Genomic DNA, 26,359 nt, shown 5'->3' on the forward strand with positions numbered 1-26,359 from the left:
AAAGCAGGAAAAAGTGGGAATAGAGAAGAGTTGAAACAGCCATGCCTGTCCTTCTATTATGCAAAGCAGATGCCTTCCTAGAGGCTCAGCACACCTCTATGAATGACTCTCTGGCCACAAATGTATAATTTTGACACCTCATGGCACAAATACACTAACTACATCATCTCACACTCACACTGGTAAATAAACTATGAGGAGAACCTTAGTAGTGAGTAGACATTTAGAGGTGTCTTCCATAATGAGTTTCAACAGCTTATGAAAAAAGCTATTCATCATTTGCACCATGATGACATGCAGAATTCTAAAATAAAACATTATTTATGAGATCACTCTGATTCAAACATAGATGAAAATGAGGGAGGAAGACCCTTCAGGTGAATTATCCTCATGGATTCATTAAGATGCCATCAGTTCAGTCACTCAGTCATGTCCGACTCTTTGCAACCCCATGGACTGCAGCACAACAGCCCTCCCTGTCCATCACCAGCTCTCAGAGTTTACCCAAACAAATGTCCACTGACTCAGTGATGCAATCCAATCATTTCATCCTCTGTTGTCCCCTTCTCCTCCAGACTCCAATCTTTCCCAGCATCAGGGGTCTTTTCAAATGAGTCAACTCTTCACATCAGGTGGCCAAAGTATTGGAGTTTCAGCTTCAACATCAGTCCTTCCAATGAACACCCAGGACTGATCCCCTTTAGGAAGGATTGGTTGAATCCCCCTGCAGTCCAAGGGACTCTCAAGAGTCTTCTCCAACACCACAGTTCAAAAGCATCAATTCTTTGGCGCTCAGCTTTCTTTATAGACCAACTGTCACATCCATACATGACTACTGGAAAAACCACAGTCTTGACTAGACAGACCTTTGTTGGCAAAGTAATGTCTCTGCTTTTTAATATGCTGTCTAGGTTGGTGATAACTTTCCTTCCAAGGACTAAGAGTGTTTTAATTTCATGGCTGCAGTCACCATCTGCAGTGATTCTGGAGCCCCAAAAAATAAAGTCAGCCACTGTTTCCACTGTTTCCCCATCTATTTGCCATGAAGTGATGGGACTGGGTGCCATGACCTTAGTTTTCTGAATGTTGAGCTTTAAGCCAAATTTTTCACTCTCCTCTTTCTCTTACATCAAGAGGCTCTTTAGTTCCTCTTCACTTTCTGCCATAAGGGTGGTGTCATCTGTATATCTGAGGTTATTGATATTTCTCCCGGCAATCTTGATTCCAGCTTATGCTTTCTCCAGCCCAGCGTTTCTCATGATGTACTCTGCATATAAGTTAAATAAGCAGGGTAACAATATACAGCCTTGACGTACTCCTTTTCCTATTTGGAACCAGTCTGCTGTTCCATGTCCAGTTCTAACTGTTGCTATGGTTACTGTTCAAAATGATAACCAGTTATATGCTTAAATTTGTCTAAATGACACGAAACACTTAATATTTAAATGTCTTCACATGTCCAGAAGTAAACTATGCCACTCTACTATAGACTTCCTATTGGCAGGGCCCATATTTTGCTCCACTCTTCATCCCCAGTACCTGGTACTTAGGATATGGGAGGCACTTATTGCACTTAATAAATTCTAGTCAAGTAAATAGATGTAAGAATTCATGGTCAGAATAATGGATTTATACCCTAGTACTATATGAGCTCAGAAGGTAAAGCGTCTGCCTGCAATGTGGGAGACCTGGGTTCAGTCCCTGGGTCAGAAAGATCCCCTGGAGAAGGAAATGGCAATCCACTCCAGTACTCTTGCCTGGAAAATTCCATGGATGGAGGAGCCTACAGTGGGTTAGAGTCCATGGGGTCGCAGAGAGTCGGACACGACTGAGCAACTTTACTTACTTACTCACTTACTATATATACATTGCCAAAAATGTTATCGTCATAGTAACCAAAATTATGGAAAGATACTAATCTCAGGGATTCATAAACAAAGGGGACAAATAAAAAGTAAAAAAAAAACCCGTAACTACACATTTTCTCATATCTCTACATTATCTAGTTAATGATAAAATAAACTTTAAAACTAATATTTTTCATCTATGTGAACACTTATTCATGTCTACAAATATGAGAATGCTTACCTAAGCCCATTTTGTCATAACACAAATAATGGAAACAAATATTTACCAAGAGGAGAATGTTTAAATAAATCATAGTGTATCCACAGTAGAGATTACTACTTAGCAACCAAAATGACTGAGAGGTCTAAATGTATTGTCATCAAAAACTGAAAAGAGGTAAAAATAACACAGAGTACAACTTACTTTGAATTTGAATGACCTCATTTGTGGAAAATGTCTTTGAACATTTTTCTCTATGTATTAATAGTATCTGTAATAGCCATATATAATGCTATGCAACTTATTAGAAATATATAGATATCTATTTGGAATATAAATTACCACTGGAGAGAGGATTAAGCTGGAATAGGAAATTTTTCTTTTTACCCCACATTTTCCTGTGTGTATATATACATATATATATATAACTGTCATAATTAAACCAATAAAAATGGAGAAACTGAACTGCTGAAATAAAAGAACATCATTTTCTTTTTTTTTTTTTTTTTGTTTAAAAATATGGAACGCTTCACGAATTTGCGTGTCATCCTTGCGCAGGGGCCATGCTAATCTTCTCTGTAGCATTCCAATTTTAGTATATGTGCTGCCGAAGCGAGCACAAGAACATCATTTTATAACACTATTCTGATCTGATAAATTGCATACCTTGTAAGTTACTGAATATTTTTGAGCTTCAGTATTTATTTATAAAATGCATAAAAATTTTCCCTCCATTTTTTTCTCTAAAGATTAGTAAACTTTATAAAACAAATAACTAGCATATCATACACTAGATAGCACATTTTGCTCCACTGCTATTAATTATTCTCTTTATTATTTCCATTTGTGTTCTCCATTATCTCAGTCTTTATTTCTAAAAGTAAAAAATATTTATTCAGTGCCTAATGCCAGAGGTAAGTTAAAACCACAAGACATTTTATGGTATTGTTAAGGTCAATAAAAAGAACTGCCTCTCCTGTTATTCTAACAAATAAATATTATGAAAAATATTAAAGCATCACATAAATGCTATTCTGGTATCTTTTATTATGGAATTCAATATTTCGAGCAGTATTAATACTAGCATGATTTAAAATTTTGACTGACTTTTAAAAAGAACAGATCTCAGGATTTTATTCTCAGAGCTACCTCCCTGTTTTTATTGCTATTCTTTTGTGTTACCATGGAAACAGCATTTATTTTTATGGTTATTTAGCTTTGAATTTTTAAAAGTAGCCCCAACCTCTAAAAATATTCAAATTCCTTTCTCCTGCTTTTCACATAAAAGTCAAAACAAATGTTTTTTCTTTTTTTAGGTTTTTGTTTTGTTTTTTGCTCATTTACTTTTCTAAAATAAGGCAGTTTATATCTCAGGACAGTTGTACCTTTCACCATTTCTCCTTGCATGGATGTTTTGGTAGTTTGTTTTTTGTTAAATTTTGGAGATATCACGAAGAAACTTACTTATCAGTGGTTCTTGGAAGCATCCAGCATATTTTTTCTCTCGTCATTCCAAGCACTGGGCACAGTGCTTTGGATATTGTAGGCACCTAATAAAAATTAGTGAAGTAAATAGATGAAAGAGTGCATGGGTGTTTTTGTATTAGGAATACTGTGAAACAGGGTAGCAAGTGAAGAATTATTATTAAAATCAACACTTGATCATCTTGAGGTGCTCTCTTTAAAACTTTAGTAATCCAAGCCTTCTAGCGCTAATAACAAAACTTGATACTCTATTAACTCCTACCTGTTCTTGAAATGCTTTCTTTACATTAGCAAACCATATCAAAATGATGATTACTTTAAAAAGAATGAAAATAAATAAGAACATGATTAAAACTTGAATATAACATTTTACAAGTGAAAGGAAGAACTTACAATTTATTGGTAGAAAACGTGTTACTAGAAGTTAGGGGATTATCTTCTTTATGCTTTTGAAAAGATGACGTGGATTCCTGGAAGTAGTTTCATGTTACTGGTGACTCAGATTTATATCTTCATCTTCAGCTTCTCTCCTGAGCTCTGGAATCTGTTGCTAATTAATAACTGGAATTCTTTACAGGCATCTCAAAATCAAAGCTTTCCGAACTGTACTCATTTTCTTCCCTTTCACAAAACCATACAAAATCAAAATCTGACATAGACACTCCTGAAATTTCATCGGTCTCCAAAGCCCCTATTTCTATGAAAATAATACGCTTTGACTCCTACCTGTAAGTCCTTTTAAAACCAGGATCTCTGTCTTTGTCCTGGCCTACATCTTCTTTCACCTGTGTGGTTAAAAAAAACAACTCGTTATTTCCATGTATCATAGGAATTCCATAAATACATCCCATACATGTTACATTAGAATTAAATCAGATTAAATGCTCCAGCAACTCTTCACTGTCCAAACATAAAGTAAAAATTCCCTAGTTATGACATTCAAAGCACCTCATAATTTTGTCCCCATATGGCTTTTCAGCAATGTCCCTTCATGTTCTAATAGGTCCTTGTGCTCTAGCCATGTTTGACATGTCTTTATTCCCTGCATGCTCTGTGTATTCTTATGCCTCTGCACTGTTCTAATTGCCCTATTGGCCAAATATGGCTCCACTCTTAAGATACAGTCACTGTTTAAAAGCCAAATAATTTAGCTTCTTTTATGCTACCTGTTGGCTAACAACTTCTTAAACTAAACAGGGCATATTTTAATAGATAAAATATAATTTAGATTTAATCAAACCTTTACTGTTTAAGGCACAATGTTATTTATAACTTTTCCCTGTTATAGTCGAGGCTCATCGGTACTCTTGTAGCTAAAACCTGGTGAGCCTCCATCCATATTTACTTCTTTAGAAATGTCTAGAAGTTTGCTAGATCAAAAGTTATACATCATTATAAGGCTTTTAATATATAGTGACAAATTGTCCTCTTTAATATTTCACCAATAGGACAAACCACTAAAATAGGAAGAGGCACTGTGATAGATATTTAACATTATTATTCTTTTTGATTTTTACAATAATCTATGAAGTACCTCGTGTTATTCTAATTTTTAAACTCCTCACGAGTTTAATGGAAACCTTGAGATTAATAATGTGATTGAGGTAGTAAAGCCAGTTTGAACCAGTCTGTCTGACTCCACACCAGTTTTATATTCACTGCATCTGCACTGATCCCCAACCACACTCTTCCAGCACCGTGATCACAGTGGCCAACTCTAACTGGGTGTTGTCTTTTTCTTGTTTTTCATCTTTGCCAATTTAGTATGGGAGAAACATTCTACCTTAGTTTAAATCATATACTAACATAATCAATGCATGTAAGCATTTTTCAAGTTAGTACTTTATGAATTTCATAACCATGCCTTGGCTTATGTTTTCATTGGAGTTTGAGATGGCTCTTTGTTCTTTTCACTACTTATAAAAAACACTTTATTATCTTCTGTTATACACATTAAATATATATTGCTGACTTGACAGTTTGTTCACATTGTGTTTTCATATACATAGACTTTTAAATAGTTTATCCCAATCAATATTTGCCTTTATGTTTTCTCTTTTTAATGTCAAAATACCATGCTTTTCTAATGGGGTGCTTTTATGTGACATTTAAGATCATCTTACAGGAGCCAATAGTAAATAGGTCTTAGCCTCACTGGATATATACTAGATCCACTCAAAGACTGACACTAATTTTTAGTGACAATTTTAAGTAAAATTTATATAAATTTATATAAGTGGGTCAAAGTAGATTAATATTTATAAGATAGCCATTTTACTTTGTTAAAATATCAATATAAAATTTTTGAAAATACATCTTTAATCAAAGATAGGGAGAAAAGCAGCCTTTGTAAACACTGTACTTATTCCTTTTAAAGACAAAGAACATAAAGTGATGGAAAAACACTCACATTTTAGCAAATGCATTTATAATGTTTCTCTTTCTCCCTGGAGCCACTCATTTGGAGAAAGCTAGAAAGCGCATAGAAACTGTGTGTAATTTATTGCAGTACTTGATTCACAGTCATGTTTCAAGGTAGCAAGTCTAGAGAAGCTTATGCTAGCCATTTATTAAAACCACCTTGTCTGCCAAGATAAAGAGATCATTAGGTATTATCCATACTTTCATACAAATGTCTCCTCTTCCTCTAAAATGCTGTCATTTAGACTTAAGGAGAATCCAATGTTATGACAGGTGCATTACAAATTTTGATAGTAAACAAATACATTCTTTCCTTATTACAGACCCTCTCCTAGAAAAACTTAATTATTTTAGTAATGCTTTCTAATGTACTCATGGACTGTAATGGATATAGTCATTCAAGAGATATGTATTCATTTTAAATATCAGATTTTTATAAGTAAAGTTTACATTGTATAATTACTTATAAGCCATTTCTATAATAATTTGGTTCCCTTTTAGTAACCTGAATACTAGAATTAAAACTCACCAGGGATTTCACAAAGTAAAATCCCACAATGGCCATTAAAATGTTTAAATGAGTTGGACACATGTGAGCCAGAAGAAAGCAGAGTTATTATAATTTCTGTGGAAACAGGGATTATTCCAAGAGCCTTTCAATCTCATTAATGCTTGGCTGGGAGAACTTGTCTTGCGTTTGGTAGGCTCAGTCTCCTATCAGGGGACTAAAATATACTATACGGAGGATGGAATGGCAAATTGGCTCAATCACTCATTCAACAAAGGTGGTTGTGCCAGTCTGTAACAGAAACTCTAGATGAGGTTAGTATATGATGTTAGTAGGAGAAAATATATACAAACATCTCACACTGACCTCGTTTTTCAGCGGGTCATGCAGTATCTACACTGTTCATCAAGTCCATCAATACAAGAGTTAGTCTCCTTCCAATAAGTCTCAGCAGGGCCTGCTATCATGGGATCAGTCTGGTATCAAAAAAAAAAAAACCTTTGGGATACATATACAAGTCAGTGAGATCACTATTTCTGTGCTACTCTGGTTATTCTTGATTCTTTTCATTCTATTTTCCTAGGAAATTAATCTTCTTAGATTTACCTTTATGGAAGCTCCAAAGTCATACCAATTCCTGGTCTTACAGCCACTGCCTAAAACTGACTAATGCACATTTCTACTTAAATGACCAACTGTAACTTCAAACTCAGTATGTCTATGATTAACTCACCTTTCATCCAAAGCCCTTTTTCTTCAGTCTTTGTATTCATCTGTCTTTTACATTTTCTTCTTTTCTCTCTTTTCATATCCTGCTCTTCTCAAACTAAGCACTAAGCCTTATGAATTCTCTCTACTTGTCCTTCTTCCCTATTCTTTTATTAATAATTCTACTTTCCAAATCTGGGCCTTCATTGCCTCATATTTGAATTATCACAATAGTTTTAGCAAAGCTCCAGCTTTTTCTCATATTTACTCCATCTCATTTGCTAATGACATGAGACTCCTTTAAAAATATCACTGCCAATTGGAAAACCAAAAATCTTTAATATCCCGTTATTACAAGATTCTTTACCAGTCAAAGCTCTATAGTCTGATCCCTTCTTACCTTTGAAATTTTTATCTCCTGTTGCTCATCCATACAGACTCTCAACTTTATCATCTCTATTGAGTATAGCCAGAACAGACATTTTAAAAATTGTTACCATTATCCATTTTTTAAAATCATATCTTTGCCTTTTCTTTTACCCACCTGACATCACCTTTCTCCATTTTTTCTAACTACATAAATTCTAGTTTACATCATTCGTCGAGTTCCACTTCACCATCCTCCATGTAGTAATTTATTTTTTTCTGATTTTCAATACACACTGGTATTTCCTTTTTCTGAACTCACAATATTTTAAACTTTTTCTCAATTTTAATTATTCATATATCATATATATCAATGTTTCTCTTACTTTTAACTCCTATATTTTCATTCAATTATGTATGTTTGTTCTTATCTCCAAAAGCAAATAGTAAATTCTTCTTGAAGCAAGTATTAATTTCCTTTTCTTAATCCTTCTATGGTAACAAGTGCTTACTGAAAGAATGAATGGGTAAACAAATTCATACAAAATTTTAAAGTTACTCAAAGATCTGCTATTAACTTAGAAATAACTTCAAAACTTGGGAGAACCACATAAAGGAAAGTCTTCCTGGCAGATGAAACTGCTCTTATGAAAATGCCTAGATCTGAGGCTGTAGTAGGCTGAAAAATGACTTCCAAAGGTATCCACATCCTAAGCCTTGGAACCTGTGAATGTCCTATGGCAGAAAGGACCCTGCAGATGTGATTAAGCTAAGCATCATGATATAGGGAGATTGTCTCAATTATGTGGTTGGCACTCAGTGCAACCACATGTATCTGTATGAGAGGAAAGCAGAGGGGAATTTGACACACAGATGAGGAGAAGGAAATGTGACCAAAGAAGCAGAGATAGGAGTGATGTAGCCACAAGCAAAGAAAAGCTAGGCTGTTGACAGAAACTACGAGAGGCCAAGTACAGATGCTCCCCTAGCGCCTTCAGAGGAAGCACTGCCTTGCTGATACCATAATCACAACTTAGTGAAATTGATTTCAAATGTCTGACCTCCAGAATTGTGAGGGAATAAATCACCATTGTTTTAAGTCATCAAGTTTGTGGTAATTTGTTCCAGCAGCCACAGGAAAATAACGTAGGTCCTCACAAACAAAACTTCAAGAACTCTCAAGCTCAGTGTTCTTAAGCAATCCATTCCTTCAGAGAAGAGATTTAAGATAAGAAACCTTCCTCAAAGTTATAAACATATATTACTCTATATTGCTCTTCAAGAAATCAAGTGGTAGGTGCAAAGAATGGCTCTAAATTACACTTTTAGAATATTTTAATTATACAAAATTTGGTTTTGGATATTCCATTTTAACTTGAGTTTGTATCTGTTCTATTTTAGTGCAATTATAGTAATAAAAAAAATTGTCAATATCTCTACAGTAATAAAGTCTTTGAAAAATAAAAAAGTGAATAAATATTGAATTATATCATTTTCCATTAATAGTTAATACATTCTGCATAAGTCTTAAAACTGTTTTTTTTTCAAATCTTAATTCAAGAACTGAGCAATCAAAAAGTAACATTTTATTAATTAAAAAAAATTATATTTATTTTTGTATTAATATTAAAGAAACATCTATTAAGTTTGGAGTTGATTAAAACTTGGAGGAACCTAAACTTATGATCTTATTTTACCTAGTTTTGCCTATCCAGAGTGTTTCCTGACATATAAATAAATGTCAAATCTGTCGTGTTCAATCCTTTTCTTTCCCTGGTAGGAGTTACTCAAAGATTGTGAGGTTTTTTCCTTAATATTCTCAAAAAAATGAGCACTAATATTATCTATTTCTTAGATAAAGCTTTTCTTCTAAGTGTTGTACAGTCTAATTTTATGTATTTCTACTTAATGATGGTTCATAACATCTATCACATATGACACTTTTTTAAAAGCTATCTAAAAATTGGCAATGCAAGTCAATGCAGAAAGCACTTTTACTGTCTTACTGTAATGTGTTTAAAATTAATACCTGAATCCTTCATTCCTTTAAATAAGCAACAGCTTCGGCTCCAAGCCTTCTAGCTCTAAGTACAGCACTGGTTATATGAGTCATTGGGTCAGTAATATAAAAACAAATCGGCATCCAAAAGGTTCGATTATTTCTGGTGTTGAGACGATAAAAATGTCTACCCTGATTCTGGAGAGACATTGGACTAAACATGGAGGAGACAACGCTCTTTAGGAAGGCATATAAGGAAATGACGATGGTGTCAAAGCATGTCTGTGCACACAGAAGGACAAAGAAATAATCTATTAATCAATTAAAGTGTAGATCAGCTCATGCTTTAAGGTGTTTAAAATTAAATTTCTATAAAATTTAAATATTAAAATGCTTTAAGATATTTGGGAGAATTCACATAAATTTGTATCTATTTTATTAATGACATTTACAGAATATTTTGAAAAGTGCCCTTTAAAAAGTGAACTATTACACATTTTCATAAAGTAAAAAGTTTAATACTTCTATAGTCTTACAAAATACACACATACAAAAAAATACACACATACACATACACACATGCATATATATTTCTCTTATTGCATACCACCAATAGAACTTTTCTTACTGACAAGGGTATACTGTTAGTTGAAAACCTACTGAAAGAAAAATATTTTGCTACTAGAAGTATCAGTCTGCTCCCTCAGTCCACTATGCATTTCTTCTGAAGCTCCTGTTACTTAGAGATGGACTACAGACTTTCTGCTAACTTCACAAGATAGGTTTGTCTCCATCAAACAATTTAGTTACAGCAGAACCTTTCTCCTCTGTACTTTTTTCCAATCTTCTGAACCTCATCCCTTTCTCTATTTTGTCTTCAAATGTTTTTTATCCTGTCTTATGCCTAATTCTTGACTTAACACCCGTGTCTTAATCATTTACCTGAACTTCCTTGTTCAAGTCATTTTCCTGCCAAAATTTTAGCTTATTATTAAAAAAATGTAACGGATTAAATGCATGAATCTACTATATATGCAGAATATTAAGGTCCTTTGAATGAGCCCCTCTTCTCCCTCAAAGAGTGTACATACCTAAATTTTACTGAAGATAAAAGTAATTATTTTAACTTACAATTTGAAGCAATTTGTAGTAGATAAAATAATTTTATCTTGGCTTACTCTAGTAGAAAAGGCCACTTTATTAGTTTCTAAGTGAGGTAAATAATGTCTGTAGTTTCTAAATTAACAGTGTTGGCCAGTTTCATATTCACCAGAAGAACCTATACTCAAGATTATTTGCTTTCTTATACTTAAGATATTCTTTATCTTACTGTATTTCCCAATTACATCCTAGTTAATAAAATCTTACAGTATTGGAACAAAGTAATGGGTAAGGGTATTCCCAGGGTTATTTTTTTTTCTTTCAAATATGAAAACTTATTTTTTGGGAAAAGAAAAGATAAAACAAGTAAGCTTAGGTAACATAAAACTGGATGAGAAATTTATGTTCAAATATCTGACTAATCAATGCAAGGAGGAGGAAGTTTAGGAAAAGGGAAAAAAGTCGACAAATGTGCAAGTCAAATAAAATATCCAGTAATATATTATCAAGTATAATAGCACCAAGATTTTTAAGGCATTCTTTGCTTAATACTCACCAATATTTGAGGGCATTTTTTGCTTAATATTAATGAATTTTAAAAGAAGTCATCATATATAAGGTTTTATTGCATACAACTCAAAGAGGCTAATAAAATGTAAGCTTATAAACTTATAGTGCTGAAAAGAAAATGTTTTAAATATTTCATTTGTCCATGATTAACTATATATCCCATATATATTTTGCCTTGTTAGAAATGTAGATATAACAATAGTGACAGGATAGCAACAAAATATCTTCCACATTTTAATGGCACCAATTATTGGCCTCAATAATATAATGGTCCCAATATATATTCTTTGTTTCAAATAAAAAGCAATTACATTTGAAATATCATGGAATTGTCATCAATTTTCTGTATAAATTATGAAGAACAAATATTTCTAATTTTTATTAGGTATTTCTCCTAGTTAACAATCTAATCTCATCTTTAGAAACTATTGTTTTTACACCTATGGAAGTATACCAATATTTCTACTTTGCATGAAATAATTTTTTTCTTTATTTTTCTAGGATTAATTAAATCCTACACTAAAATGAAGTATATATCATCAGTACAAGTTGGTTTAGTTATTAGTATTATTTAAGCTCTTCATGAGGGTTCCTAGGTGGTGCTAGTGGTAAAGAAACTGCCTGCCAATGCAGGAGATTTGAGACTTGGGTTCGATCCTTGGGTTGAGAATATCCCCAGGAGGAGAACATGGCAACCCACTCCAGTATTCTTGCCTGGAGAATTCCAAGGACAGAGGAAACTGGTAGGCTACAGTCTATAGGGTCTCACGGAGTCAGACATGACTGAAGCAATTTAGCATGCATGCATGCAGGATGGAACTTGAGCAGGAAATAAACTTTCATTAAAGCTGGACTTTCATTAAAACTTCTTTAAAGTTTCATTAAAACTTCTTTAGAAAAAATGTGATATCTGTATTTTTTAATTATATTTATATTTTTATGTAGGTGGACTGTTGTCTCTTATCTCTCTCTATATATTAATATATGTGTGTGTATATATGTATGTAAAATTCTGTTTAAATCTACTTCCACTTTTCAATACAATTAAATATAAATAAGTATATAGGCACAGAATCCCAACCCTCAACACCAATGGGAATACAAAAACATGATTCTTGAAACAAAGAAGATTTGTACTTTTATACAGAAGGCCTTCAGAGAAAAAAAGATCTGATAAGGACAGGGGTGAGTCTAAAAGGCTTCACAAAGCTGTCAGGGAGCACAGAGAATGGAGCATGTGCAAGGACAGCAAGGATACTGGCCTTAATGGAGTTGAAGGCCTGGACAAGGCAGAGTGGAAAATTAAGCTTTATAAGTAGTAGAGCTAAGGTCGTAAGAGAATGTAAATGTCAAGCAAGGAAATTTTGACTTGAGGGGACAAAAAGAGCAATAATCTTTCAGACTGCAAAGGTTGCCAAAGGCTAGCCTGTAACCTGTTTCTAATACAACCTCATGAAACACTTGCACATGCACCTTTGTTATTAAAAATGGCATGGTGAATGTGGCCAAAATGAAAAGGGCTTTTTTTCTTGTTCTTTAGTACCAAGAATAATTTCACCACAAGCAGGGCCACACTGTAGAACTTTTTGTCAGTTCGTTTATTTTATTCTGTTGTAAAAGGACTTGATCCAATACTGAGCAGGAAGCTACATGTGGTATGTAGAGAAATGATACCTTTTCATTAAAGGAAAAAAAGCTTTGGTAGGTTACCATGGAAACAACCTAGAGTCTATTCCAATTTCTAGTAAAGAATCCTAGTCTTCTAATGAAAACCTACCAGATATATTTCTACTCTCTCTTTCTAGTTGCTAACTTTCTACATAGATTTTGAGGTATTTTTTTAAATTACGATTTAAAAGAAGTAAAATGTGTTTATCTGGCTGAGATATGCAGAAATTGTTTGAGAGACACTTCCCCCTGCCTCCTCTAAAAACACAGCAGCCTGCCAATTCAGAGGTGCATTGCCTGGCTGTTGTAACACCAAAGAAGGATCAAAGTGGTATCTGGAGGTTGCAAGGACCAATGTTCAATTCACATCTTACGTGCTGATGAGACCAAGTGCCATTTCTAAGTGGTGGAAATTATCACATTACAATTTGCCACTATAGAGATCTTCTGTTCATTCAGTGAGTGAAACAAGGAGCCCATAAGCTGGATATTTTTTTTACTATGAGAATCTTAATGCATTACATATAAATCTAATTTAAAGACATGGCCCTGGTTTTAGACTGCAGTTTTTAGAGACATGTTAATATTGATCTCTAAGATCTTCTATAAAGAGTTCCAAATAGTTTATGTAGACAATCCCTGCTACAGAATATGGGATTTATCTCTCCTCCCCAGTTGTGTGTGTGTTGTGCTTAATGACTTGCTTTTATTTTTTTTTTTTTTTAATGACTTGCTTTTAAAGAGTAGAATATGGAAGGAGTTGGTGCTGACTTTCCAGTGGAGAAACCTGCCAAATGCTACCTTGGGTTAGTAATCAAGGTTCTATGCTATAAGTCATGTTAACACCAAAAACCCTTGATAAGATCTGAGGAGAATGGCATTTCACTTTTGTGATCATCCCCAAAAAACCTATAACCCCGATCTAATCATGAGGTAAACATTCAGTTCAGTTACTCAGTCGTGTCCGACTCTTTGCGACCCCATGAACCGCAGCACGCCAGGCCTCCCTGTCCATCACCAACTCCCAGAGTTTACTCAAACTCATGTCCATCGCCTCGGCGATGCCATCCAGCCATCTCATCCTCTGTCTTCCCCTTCTCCTCCTGCCCCCAATCCCTCCCAGCATCAGGATCGTTTCCAATGAGTCAACTCTTCACATGAGGTGGCCAAAGTACTAGAGTTTCAGCTTCAGCATCAGTCCTTCCAATGAACACCCAGGACTGATCTCCTTTAGGATGGACTTGTTGGATCTCCTTGCAGTCCAAGGGACTCTCAAGAGTCTTCTCCAACACCACAGTTCAAAAGCATCAGGTGAACATTAGACACCTGAGGTGCACTCCACAAAATACCTAACTAGTGCTCCTCATAACTGTCAGTCATCAAATAGGTTAAAGTCTCAGCAGCCATCAGAGCCGGCTAAGGAGATATGATGACAACATATAATGTGGTATCCTGGATTGGGTGCTGGAAAAATGAGCATAGGATCATATGGGAACTTTAAGGAAAACCCTGTGAAAGCTGAATAAAGTTTGGAGTCTAATTTTCGAAATATCCCAGAAGCAAAATCTTAACTATGTGGAAAGAACATGGGATATATGAGGTCTGACAGACCACAGTTCAATGATACGTTCTCCCACTTGCAAACTGAATGACTTGGAATTTACCTAACCTTTTCAAACCTCATATTCCTTATTTGAAAAAGTGAAATTATAATACTAACCCTGAAAAGTTATTAAAGAAACATAATTTATAATATGTGCTATATCATATTTATGTGTCTTTATGCTTGGTCGCTCAGTCGTGTCATACTCTTTGCTATCCCATGGACTACAGCCCACCAAGCTCTCTGTCCGTGGAATTTTCCAGGCAAGAGTAATGGAGTGGGTTGCCATTTCCTACTCCACGGGATCTTCCTGACCAGGGATCGAGGCTGAGTCTTCTGCACTGGAAGGCAGATTCTTTACAAGTGCACCAAATAGAAGCCCATATCTCACTTAATATACTAATATTTAAAATAACGGCTATCTTGCCACATACATGGCAGGTTATCCTGAAATGTCTGCTTCCTCTCCTTCCACCTGCTTCTAGGTTGACATTCAAAAGGTCAGAATCTGTCCCCCTGCCTGATAGTTTTCTCTGCCAGAGGCTGCTCTGCCCACCTTGTCACACCTGGGGAATTAATCAGCTCTACTCCCTGCAAGTACACCTCAGGCAAAAGCGGAGGGCAGGTGGTATAATTATCTCAGCTTCTTCACTGTTACAGGGAACTGAATCTGAGGCTTGTTTTATCTGGTTGCCAGAATTTCCCAACAGGATTAAGTTCCAGCTACCTATAGTGTAAATAATTTGTAACGTACCCTTTATTGGCTGCTTTGCCTTCCCTGCATTCCAACTGATATTTCTTGGGATCATCTACATAGTAAATTACTTGCACTTGAATCCTTGTTCAACATCAACTTCTGGAGGAAGCCAAACTACATCTTAGTTTAGCCAAACTGATCTTAGTTGGTAGCAATGATGAACTGTCATAAATAGGATTTCTTTAAGCTTAAAAGCACCTAGAAAAATTCAGTATTATTTGATTCAGTGCAAATGTTCTGGTAATAATATGGAGGTGTTTTGTTTTTTTTTAATTATGTCTAATTTAAACTAAAGGTAGTTTTACCTGTGCGGCTAAGAAGCAGTTATAACAGATACACAATAAAATTATCTTTGTGCTATCTCAAAGACATTATAATTTGCCTTTTGAGACATTTTAATACACTCAATAATTTTTCTCTAATTATATGCCACACACCAGAGTTATAGGAAGTATCTAAATAACACAGTGTATGTGAAAAGGCCTTGAAATCAGTAAAAATGTATTCATAGATGGTATCATAAAATCCCTTATCATTAATTTGGGGCTAATAAAACAAATACTAAAATGAATATATAATCTGTGTGTGTGTGTGTGTGTGTGTGTGATGTGAATGACATATTATTGCTATGTTTATTTACATTCACAGGCATAAATGAGTAAGAGCCTCAAAGACTAGCTATCTTGATGCTCCACCGTTCCAACTAGTGATACAGTCATAAAAGCAAAGTGAAGTGAAAATCGCTCAGTTGTGTCCGATTCTTTGTGAACCCATGGACTGTTTAGTCCATGGAATTCTCTAGGCCAGAATACTGGAGTGGGTAGCCTTTCCCTTCTCCAGGGGATCTTTCCAACCCAGGAATCGAACCCAGGTCTCCCACATTGCAGGAAGATTCTTTACTAGCTGAGCCATAAGGGAAGCCCAAGAATACTGAAGTGGGTAGCCTATCCCTTCTCCAGCAGATCTTCCCAACCCAGGAATCAAACTGGGGTCTCCTGCATTGCGGGTGGATTCTTTTACCATCTGAGCTATCAGGGAAGCCCTCATAAAGCAAAGTATGTATTAAACTGCCCATAACTGAAGAATATCCCATCCAAGAATTCACTTTACTTACTTTGCAATTTATATACGTGAAAGCTAGTTCTTCAGGGAAAAAAAAAAATTTAAGGAATAATTCAATGGGGGAGAACACAGGAAAGAGTATCATCAAGAGACAGCTAATTTGTTACGGAAAATACAATGAGAACATGAAGAACAGAGTTCAAGTAGGTAGGGACAGCGGAGGAAACTCTTAAAGAAATCTTGGCTCTCACCTGTATGTCTGTATATCAAATTCAAAGGTTCATGAAAGGCCTGTATGATTCGGATAAAGCCTGAAACCTTTAACATTCTCAAAAGTATTAGCTGAATAAATAGAAGGATGAATTACTGAATGAATAAATAATACAGACATAGCACAGGAGAAAAGTGTTCCTCATGGTGGTAGTAATTTACTTTTTTCAAGTATCTCCTTTACCCTGATGGTCACTCTCTTCCTATTCTATTGTAGCATAACAAATTACTACAAATTAAGTGGATTACAACAACACAAAAGTATTACCTCACAGTGCCACAGGATAGAAATTCAGGTGCAGCATGGCTGGGTTCTCTGCTGAGGGTCTCATAGGACTGAACTGAAGGTGTTGACCAGAGCAGTGATCTTACTGGAGGCTCCAGTTCCTCTTCCAAGATTCCTGATAACTGGCAGATTTCAGTTCCTTGAAGTTAGAGGTCTGAGATCTCATCTTTGTCAGGCTGCAAAGACAAAGTCTTATGTAATTATGAAGTGACTTTCCTATCATAATCACAGTCTCACTGACATTTAAGGAAAGGGTGTTATACAGGGCATGTACACCATGAGACAAGAATCTACCATAGTCACATAGAAAACAGTATCTGCACTTCAAGTATTATCTATTGAGGTATCTTTTGGAAGGATTCCTCTTAGGCTTAAATTTGCAATTTATACTCAATATTACAATAATAGAATATGAGTAAATATTTGGATAATATTTGAGCGTAGAATCCTGATTGTAGCTGTCCTTTAAAACCCTTCAAGGCAGAGTAAAGTATTAAACATACATAAACTTTAACACCAGGAAACAATGAAGTAGAAAGAAAACAGAAACATCAGTCACATTTTCTTATTGTATTAGTGCATTCTGCTTATTATATTACCTTAATCTCTTGCTCTGTTTTCCACAGAGTGGACTAGAGAACTCTAAAGACAAATTGCTTTCATTTATTCAGCAAGTAATTACTGGACACATACTCTTCTCTTAGAATTGTTTCCACAGGTATTCAAAATATATCTCTAGTATTACTATTGGGAAAGCAAGGTTTAAAAAATAAATATGAGACAAATGTAATCAAATGTAGATAATATGCCTGGATTTTGCACAGATAATAACTAATACTGAGATATCACTTGGGTTTAGTACTGTATTTAGAGTTTAGATAAATTACTTCACTCAACCTCTGAAAAAGCCCAAGGAATATCCCTTTTTTATCCCCTTTCCCAGATAAGGAAGCTAAGATTTTGCATGATGTACACTGCATGTAAGTTAAATAAGCCAGCTGACAATATACAGCCTTGATGTACTCCTTTCTCAATTTGGAACCAGTCTGTTGTTCCATGTCCGGTTCTAACTGTTGCTTTTTGACCAGCTACAGGTTTCTCAGGAGGCAGCTAAGGTGGTCTGGTATTCCCATCTCTTTAAGAATTTTCCACAGTTTGTTGTGATCCACACAGTCAAAGTCAACAGAGTAGTCAGTGAAACAGATGTAGGTATTTTTCTGGAATTCTCTTGCTTTTTCTATGATCCAACGGATGTTGGCAATTTGATCTCTGGTTCCGCCGCTTTTTCTAAATCCATCTTATAAATCTGGAAGTTTTTGGTTCACATACTGTTGATGTCTAGCTTGAAGGATTTTTAGCATTATTTGCCTGGCATGTGAAATGAGTACAATTGTGCGGTAGTTTGAACATTCTTTGGCATTGCCCTTCTTTGCACTGGAATGAAAACTGACCTTTTCTAGTCCTGTGGCCACTGCTGAGTCTTCCAAATTTGCTGGTACATTGAGTGCAACACTTTAATAGCATCATCTTTTAGGGTTTGAAATAGCTCAGCTGGAATTCCCTCACCTCCACTAGCTTTCTCTGTAGTAATGCTCTCTAAGGCCCACGTGACTTTGCATTCCTGGATGTCTAGCTCTAGATGAGTGACCACACATTGTGGTTATCTGGGTCATTAAGATATTTTTTGTACAGTTCTTCTGTGTATTCTTACCACCTCTTCTTAATATCATCTGCTTCTGTTCAGTTCATATCGTCTCTGTCCTTTATTGTGTCCATCTTTGCATGAAATGTTCCCTTGGTATGTCTAATTTTCATGAAGAATATGGAGGAAGGTCAAACTCAGGTCTTGGTCATTTTCCAAAGCTCATGGTGTTAGGCTGTCCCGCTACATTAAGAAAGTAAAGAACGTACTAAGATTTTAAGGGGGTAGTTTTTTCCTGGAAAAGTGGAAAGCCTAATTACTGGATAGCCTCATAATACAATCAGCACACATCAGGTCAGGAATGGAAGAATGAGGTGACTTGCTGAGCACAAATAAGCAACTACCAAATTGTTATATACAGTTATATTGAACTCAAAGGGGAAAGAGTTAAGCCTTCAGAAGTGATATTGAGGAGAGACCGGTAATACTGAACCTGAGATAACACACCCACCTGTTTTTAACAACAGTCTTTTAGAGCATTAAAACTGTAAAAGACCACAGATACCATGTAGGCATGTAAGATAAGAGTACACAGCTAGAAGCTACCTACATCTCCTTAACCTCCTCTACACAAATCACTGAGCTAACAGGCTATAGAAGAATCTGAAACAGAGTCTGAAAGAAAAAATCTTTCACCTGAAAGCAAAAGTCTCTTTGCTTGGCATCTCCATTGATAAATTCAATTCCACCTATGCATTCTCCATGCTAGTATCAGGAAGATGTGACATTCAGTAAGAGAGAACATGTTAAAAAATAAACCACACTGCTAGGGACTTCCCAGACAGTCCAGTGCTCTGCCTTACACTGCAGGAGATGTGATTCGATCCTGGCTGGGAAGCTAAGATCCCACATGCCTCACAGCCAAAAAAAAAAAAAAAAAAAAATCAAAACAACAGAGCCAATAATGTAACAAATTCAATAAGGACTTTAAAATGGATTACATCAAAAAATCTGAAACACACACAGACTGCTAAATGTCGAATTTTTATTGCTAAACAATTTTCTTTTGTTATTTCCCGGGCTACATTTTTACAGAATGAGGAGGGGGAAAAAAATATGTTTACTTTCTTATAATTTGCCCTTCTGGATGGCTGTTAACAGATTCCTCAAATTGTCTTTCAAATACCTAAATAGATTCCCAGAGGCCCCAAAGCTCTAAAATTGGTATGTAAAGGGCAGTATAGTCAAGTGAAAAGAGTAGCAGCAATAAGCCTGGGGTCCAGAGAGACCTGTGCCACCAAGAAGCTTTGGCAAACTGTGCAAACCCTGTAACTTTATTGAGTGTGTGTGTGTGTGTGTGTGTGTGTGTATGTGTGTGTGTGTGTGTAGTCACTCAGTTGTGTTCAACTCTTTGCGACCCCATGGAGTGCAGCCCGCCAGGCTCCTCTGTCCATGGGGATTCTCCAAAGAACACTGGAGTCAGTTGCCATGCCCTCCTCCAGGGGATCTTCCCAACCCAGGGATCAAACTTAGGTCTCCTGCATTGCAGGCAGATTCTTTACTGACTGAGCCACTAGGGAAGTCCAAGAATACTGGAGTGGGTAGCCTATGCCTTCTCCAGGTGATCTTCCCGACCCAGGAATCGACCATGATCTCCTGCACTACAGATGGATTCTTTACCAGCTGAGCTACCAGGGAAGCTCTTTATTGGACCTCAGTTTCTTCATATAGAAAGTGAAGCAGTTAGCATAGTGTGACAGACTCTCTTTAAACTGTGAACTTTTATAATAAATGTTGTCCTGAGGAACTCATCAGGAAAAGTATTTATAAATTCAAAACTAAATCTAGGGAAATCACAACCAGTATATTTAATAAATCTGAATCAAATACACATGTGAGCCTTTTGATAAACATATTTTTTGGCCAAATGTTTCTTTACCTAAGGATTAACAGAAAGAAACCCTATGTCAAGACAGAGCCAGCAGAGGGCGTTTAGTCCCCAAACCTCTTGCTGAAGAAGTGGTCCAGGTCCCAATATCACAGAACACAGTATCCTTGTTTTGCAACTTGGACTGCTCCCCAACGTTTTGTGAAAGGCTGCTTATGCTATTTGCAGTCTTTCAAAGGGAAAAATAAATGAGTAGTTTGAAAGAAGTAGCTATACAACATTAGGGTTTTAGGCAAGATATAATTAAAATATATATATAGACATTCTTTCCATTGTGTGAACTAAAACTAATTTACTACAGACTGTTTTAGGCAATTCTTACACAATCCTTAAAAAAATGTTTAAATGTTGTTATAATTTTAGATATTTGAAGAATCACAAAATGCCTTTGATCATACTTCCCAAAAAGAACAATCCAGAACAAACTGCATGCATGTGTGATATAACAAAAAAGTTTACCTTTTCTGGAAAAATATTAAGATTAAAAGGAATTGAGAATGGACTTTGCTATCATCTTTAATATGTTGGGAGTTATTTCTAAACTCATATGAGTGTATCAATTCAAAGACAGAAATCAATCTAACCTCAATAAAGTGTACATAAAAGCAAGAAAATCATCTAGTCACAGTAAAGAACCACTTTACAAAGATAATATTTAAGTAGAAAAATGATTATGAAAATGCTCTCATGCTTTTTGAAAGTATAACTGGATATTAGAATTTTAAGCCTAGACATCAAGATACAATAGATTTGAAACCTAAGGTCTAACTTTCCTACCCAAAATTTGTAATGACAATTTGGAAAACTAATCCCATTACTTTTAAAGACTTCCACCAGCATTAGGAAGAAAAGGAACTGTATCAGCTTCCTCAAACTGCTATAGCAAACCATCACAAACTAGATGGCTTAAACAACAAAAATTCATTGATTCACAGTGTTCAAGGCTGGAAATCTGAAATCAAGGTGCCAGAAGGGGCATCATATTCTTTCTGAAACCTGTAAGGGAGAATCATTCCTTGCTGTTTCTAACTTGGAGTGTTTGCCAGCAATTGCAGTGGCTAGTACATGTATCAGTTAATTATTTTTTCAATTGCAAAGTCCAAAGAAAGATAATTTATCATACAGGGCCAGATAGTATTCTACGGATATATTTCTTAATTGTAATGTAAGTTACGTATCTATTAACTGACCCAAATGAATCAAAATTAGAATCGAGGAACAAAGAGTGTTTTGCAGATTTCTCTCTAGAACTTTCAATAAAATTTCCAGACTATCATGAGAGACCCGAGGAGAATTGTTCCTCAGGCTGTGATTATGCTCATTATGCAAAATTCATGGTGAATATGGATGCTTTGGTGTTTCCATTTACATTACCATCTGTATACAACTAGAATAAAGCAGCTTCAAAGTGGAAAATTATCCTTTGCATTGAAATAATCCTGTAGTGGGCAAAAGATATTTCTCTAGAAATTACCCTCTAGAAATGTCTACTACCAGACTCACTTATTTAATTAAATGTGTTTGTATCTATAGTGAAAATACTAATCATATTTGGGAAAGATACAAATACTTCTCTCATGCATGTTTCATTTGTTCTTTTACTCATTTTCCCATGAAAAGGATAAACATTAAAAAATATACACATATACATGACACTTCAAAGACAGGAAATTTTTTTCTGAATACATAAAATCTACAATATAATTTATATTGTTCAAGTAAATGAACTGTATATATGTCCCAAGTTTTTATATTGTTAAACAGAATGTATAACCTTTGTGAAAATTTTCCTTTTAAGACGTTGGCTTATTTAAAAGGGTACTTGGGTTCCATCACTGACTTTGCATCTTCCTCTTATCAGTACTTGTGACTTTCCTAGAAGCCCTGAGTAGCAGTTCTGTAGAGGTAACCATTTCAAGACTTAGTCAACTTACAGACTAGGATTCAGTTTATCAGTGATCTGTAGAGCTGACTTCCTCAGATTCATCACATGGCTTTGGGAAATTAAAAGACCTTGAAATGAACTTCCTCCTCACACTTCCTCTTTGCAAAAAATAAATAAATACCCACAGAATACTGAAGCATGCTTATCATAACAGAAGAAAATTTTTGTAATTATGTACTTAATAACCCTCATGAAACTTTAATAATCAATGTTATAATAGTTCACACTAGGAACAAAATAATATACATTATAGTATCAGTTTCAATTAGCTAACAATGAGTCTACCATCTGCCTTGACATTTCTTAGATACTTTGAGAAGAATTACAGTCAAGCCCAGCCAAAACCACATGAGAAACAAACACAGACCCTGCCTTTACAGAAATCACTAGAGTTAATTCTACAACCTTCAGAAATCCACTGACAATACTTAATAAAATGTGTGTGATATACAGGGAAATGTATGTGATGTCGGGTCACGTAAAGTTGGACATGACCTGGCGACTAAACACATACATATATGTGATGTACTTGTGTTATGGAAAGGAAATTGATGAAAAAACATCATTATCTCTAGACTTAGGGAATTGGTCATATGGTAGTGGGAACAAGAACTGCCCTTAATGGAGCTCCATGTAGTTTACAAACTTTACTTTATTGAGTCTGTTGTATAAGCTTTATAAGGCAAATGCAGTGCAGGAAAACAAATGCCAGCAACTAATAAGGTATAGTTAACACTGTCTAGCACCACACACAAAATTAAACTCAAAATGGATTAAACACCGAAATATAAAACGAGGTACTATAAAACTCTAGAGGAAAACGTAGGCAGAGCACATAAATCACAGCAATACCTTTTCGAATCCATAAACAAATGGGACCGAGTTAAACTTAAAAACTTTTGCACATCAAAGGAAATCATAAAACAAAAAGACAACCTACAGACTGGGAGAAAATATTTGCATACGATGAGACCAACAAGAGATTTCTAAAATATGTAAACAGTTCTTATAGCTCAATATCAAAAAAAGAAACAATCCAATCAAAAAAGGTAGAAGATCTAAATAGACATTTCTCCAAAGAAGACATTCACATGGCCAAAGAGCACATGAAAAGATGCTCAACATAATCATGAGACAAATGCAAATCAAAACTACAATGAGGTATACCACCTTACAGTAGTCAGAATGGCCCATCATCAAAAACTTGAAAAGGTTTTGAAAAGTAAGTGCTGGAGAGAGGGTGGAGAAAAAGGAACCCTCATACACTGTTGACGGGAATGTAAATGGATACCACCACTATGGAGAACAGTATGGAAATTCCTTTAAAACCTAAAAGTAGAGCTATCACACGATCCAGCAGTCCCACTCCTGGACACATATCCGGAAAAGATGAAAACTCAAGCTGGAAAAAACACATGCACCCCAATAATCACTGCAGCACTATTTACAAGAGCCAAGACTTGGAAGCAGCCTAAATGTCCATTGACAGAGGAATGAATAAAGAGGATGCAGTATATGAATATATACAGAGAAATATTACTCAGCCTTAAAAAAGAATGAAATAATGTCACTTGCAGCAACATGGATGGACCTAGAGATCATCATACTAAGTGAAGTCAGACAACAGTGAAAGTCGCTTGGTCGTATCTGACTCTTTGTGACCCCATGGACTATACACAGTCCATGGAATTCTCCAGGCCAGAATACTGGAGTGGGTAGCCTTTCCTTCCTCCAGGGGATCTTCCCAACCCAGGAATCAAATACAGGTCTCCTGCATAAGGAATACATGTAACTCCATGGCTGATTCATGTCAATGTATGACAAAACCCACTGAAATGTTGTGAAGTAATTAGCCTCCAACTAATAAAAAAAAAAAAAGAATTGCAGGCAGATTCTTACCAGCTGAGCCACAAAGGAAGCCAAACAATTAACATATATCACTTATATGTGGAATCTAAAACATGATACAAATGACCAAAATAAAAACAGACTCACAAAGAAAAACTTCTAGTTAACAAAGACGAAAGGGATGGGGTGGGGAGGGATAAATTAGGAGTCTGGGTTAACATACACACTACTATATACAAAAGAGATAACACAGACCTACTGCATAACCCAGGGAATAACACTCAATATGTCGTAACTTACGACGGGAAAGAACACAGACACACACACATGTCACTGTGCTGTGCACCTAAGATTAACACATTGTAAATCAACATTCAATTTTACAAAAATAAAAGAAAAAAATAAAACAAGTTAGAATTACAAAAATAACAATAATAATTTAGTCTGTTAAACTGAGAGTTCATAAAAACCTTAAAAAGCACATGACATGGTACCTATTTTGCATTTTGAGGAAAAGAACACAGAGATGAACTAGCTTTCTCAAGATCACACAGCAGAGTCATTTGAAAACACAAGTTTATATGATATGAAAGCTTCCACAGATAAATCTGCTATACTGCAACATTTTTTAAAAGAAGATATTATTTTATTAGCTGCCTTTTATATTTGCAGGTATTTTCTTATACTGCTGACAAAGAAATCCGAACCGATGACTTGTGCTTAGATGTTTCTAGACTCAATGGACCTGTAATCATGTTAAAATGCCACCATATGAGAGGAAATCAGTTATGGGAGTATGATGCTGAGGTATAGTATTTTCTTAACTTCTTATTTAATGCTAGATTCAGTCATGTATTTCAAATATTGATCCTTCAAGCTGACTTTCTCTGCATTGAAAGAATTGCACTTTCAAGCACTCAGGCTCACAGCTGAAAACATTTAGATGGAATGTTAGGTTTTTACAAATAGGTTTTTACGAAACTACGCCATTAGTATAAAATATGAATGAGGAAAATAGCCATTTTTATGTGCTTAAAATTTGTTAGCACCAAAAACATGCTCAACATAAATTAGGTAATGGACGGGCCATGCCCCGCTAAGAGGTTTGCATGTCTTCTATGAAGATGTGCATACAGGACAATATTAGTAATATTTTCAAATGTTAACTTTTATACTACTATAATCTGTGATATTTATGCTTCTCAACTTAAAGGAAAAAGTAAACAGCTACAAGATTAGCATGAATATTCTTTATATTAGTAAATATTTGTAGAATTCAATGAATTACTTATGTACATTCTCAGCTAAGGAATATCTTTACAATATAGCACATTTTTATAATAGAAGAGAGGGATAGAAAACAATAAAATTACTGTTGAGAATTTATAGCCAGGCAGTGTGTAAAAACCAGATCAACCATCAGATGGAGCTAATAAAAAAGAAATATTTTCCTCTGCATAAGGAAGCTGGAATGGAAAAAGCTGCGTTTCTTTCAGTTCTCTTTGCTTAGCAAAATGAATGGGTTATCTCTGCTACATTTCGCACATCATTAAATGGTTGGTGACTTATTTAAAGATGAGTAAATTTTATTCTTACAAGATAAATAATACAACAGAGGTGAATGAATTTCACAAGTGCAGTGTTCCATGCAAGACTGTACTGCTCTGCAGGAGTGACATTTTAAAAAGCAAACTACAGGGTCGTTGGTATTGTTATTTTAACAAGGTCTTCTTTTTAAACACTTTTTGAATGACAATATAATTTGCAAGGTGTTGTAGTTTCTTAAGTGGAATATCAGGAAAACACTGAATTCTAATGTGATTTGAAACCAGTTATGTAGGTTTGATACTAGGCTCTAAATTTATACAAAATTATCAAGCTCCTTAGACATCAAAGATTTTTCTTCTGGGACATTATTAAAGACAGACACCTTGAATTTGTCCTGTATTTCACAAGTGTGTTCCATTCGGATTCTTTTGTCTTCCTAATACGTTATTCATCTTCTCTGTCTGACCACCAAGTTTTTCTCTTCAACTGTTACCATCCATCACCAACCTTTAAGATTGGGTGAGGATGGATAGTATCTCCCCATAATACACGTGGTC

The 26,359-nt window shown here is 35.3% G+C and overlaps 1 protein-coding gene and 1 non-coding gene across 4 annotated transcripts in view; one reads left to right on the forward strand and one right to left on the reverse strand.

Moving 5' to 3' along the window:
* Window positions 1-26,359, forward strand: part of GALNT13 (polypeptide N-acetylgalactosaminyltransferase 13) — a 597,872-nt gene that overhangs the window by 558,121 nt on the left and 13,392 nt on the right. For all 3 annotated transcript variants that reach the window (XM_043488172.1, XM_043488173.1, XM_043488174.1), the window contains exon 12: window positions 24,927-25,061. In XM_043488172.1, the coding sequence (XP_043344107.1) occupies window positions 24,927-25,061 (135 nt within the window). The remainder of the gene's footprint in view (window positions 1-24,926; window positions 25,062-26,359) is intronic.
* On the reverse strand, window positions 2,581-2,687 carry LOC122454035. Its single transcript, XR_006273257.1, has one exon. It is a non-coding gene; the product is annotated as a U6 spliceosomal RNA (small nuclear RNA).

This window comes from Cervus canadensis, chromosome 15 (assembly GCF_019320065.1).
Source record: "Cervus canadensis isolate Bull #8, Minnesota chromosome 15, ASM1932006v1, whole genome shotgun sequence".
NCBI classification, from domain to species: domain Eukaryota; kingdom Metazoa; phylum Chordata; class Mammalia; order Artiodactyla; family Cervidae; genus Cervus; species Cervus canadensis.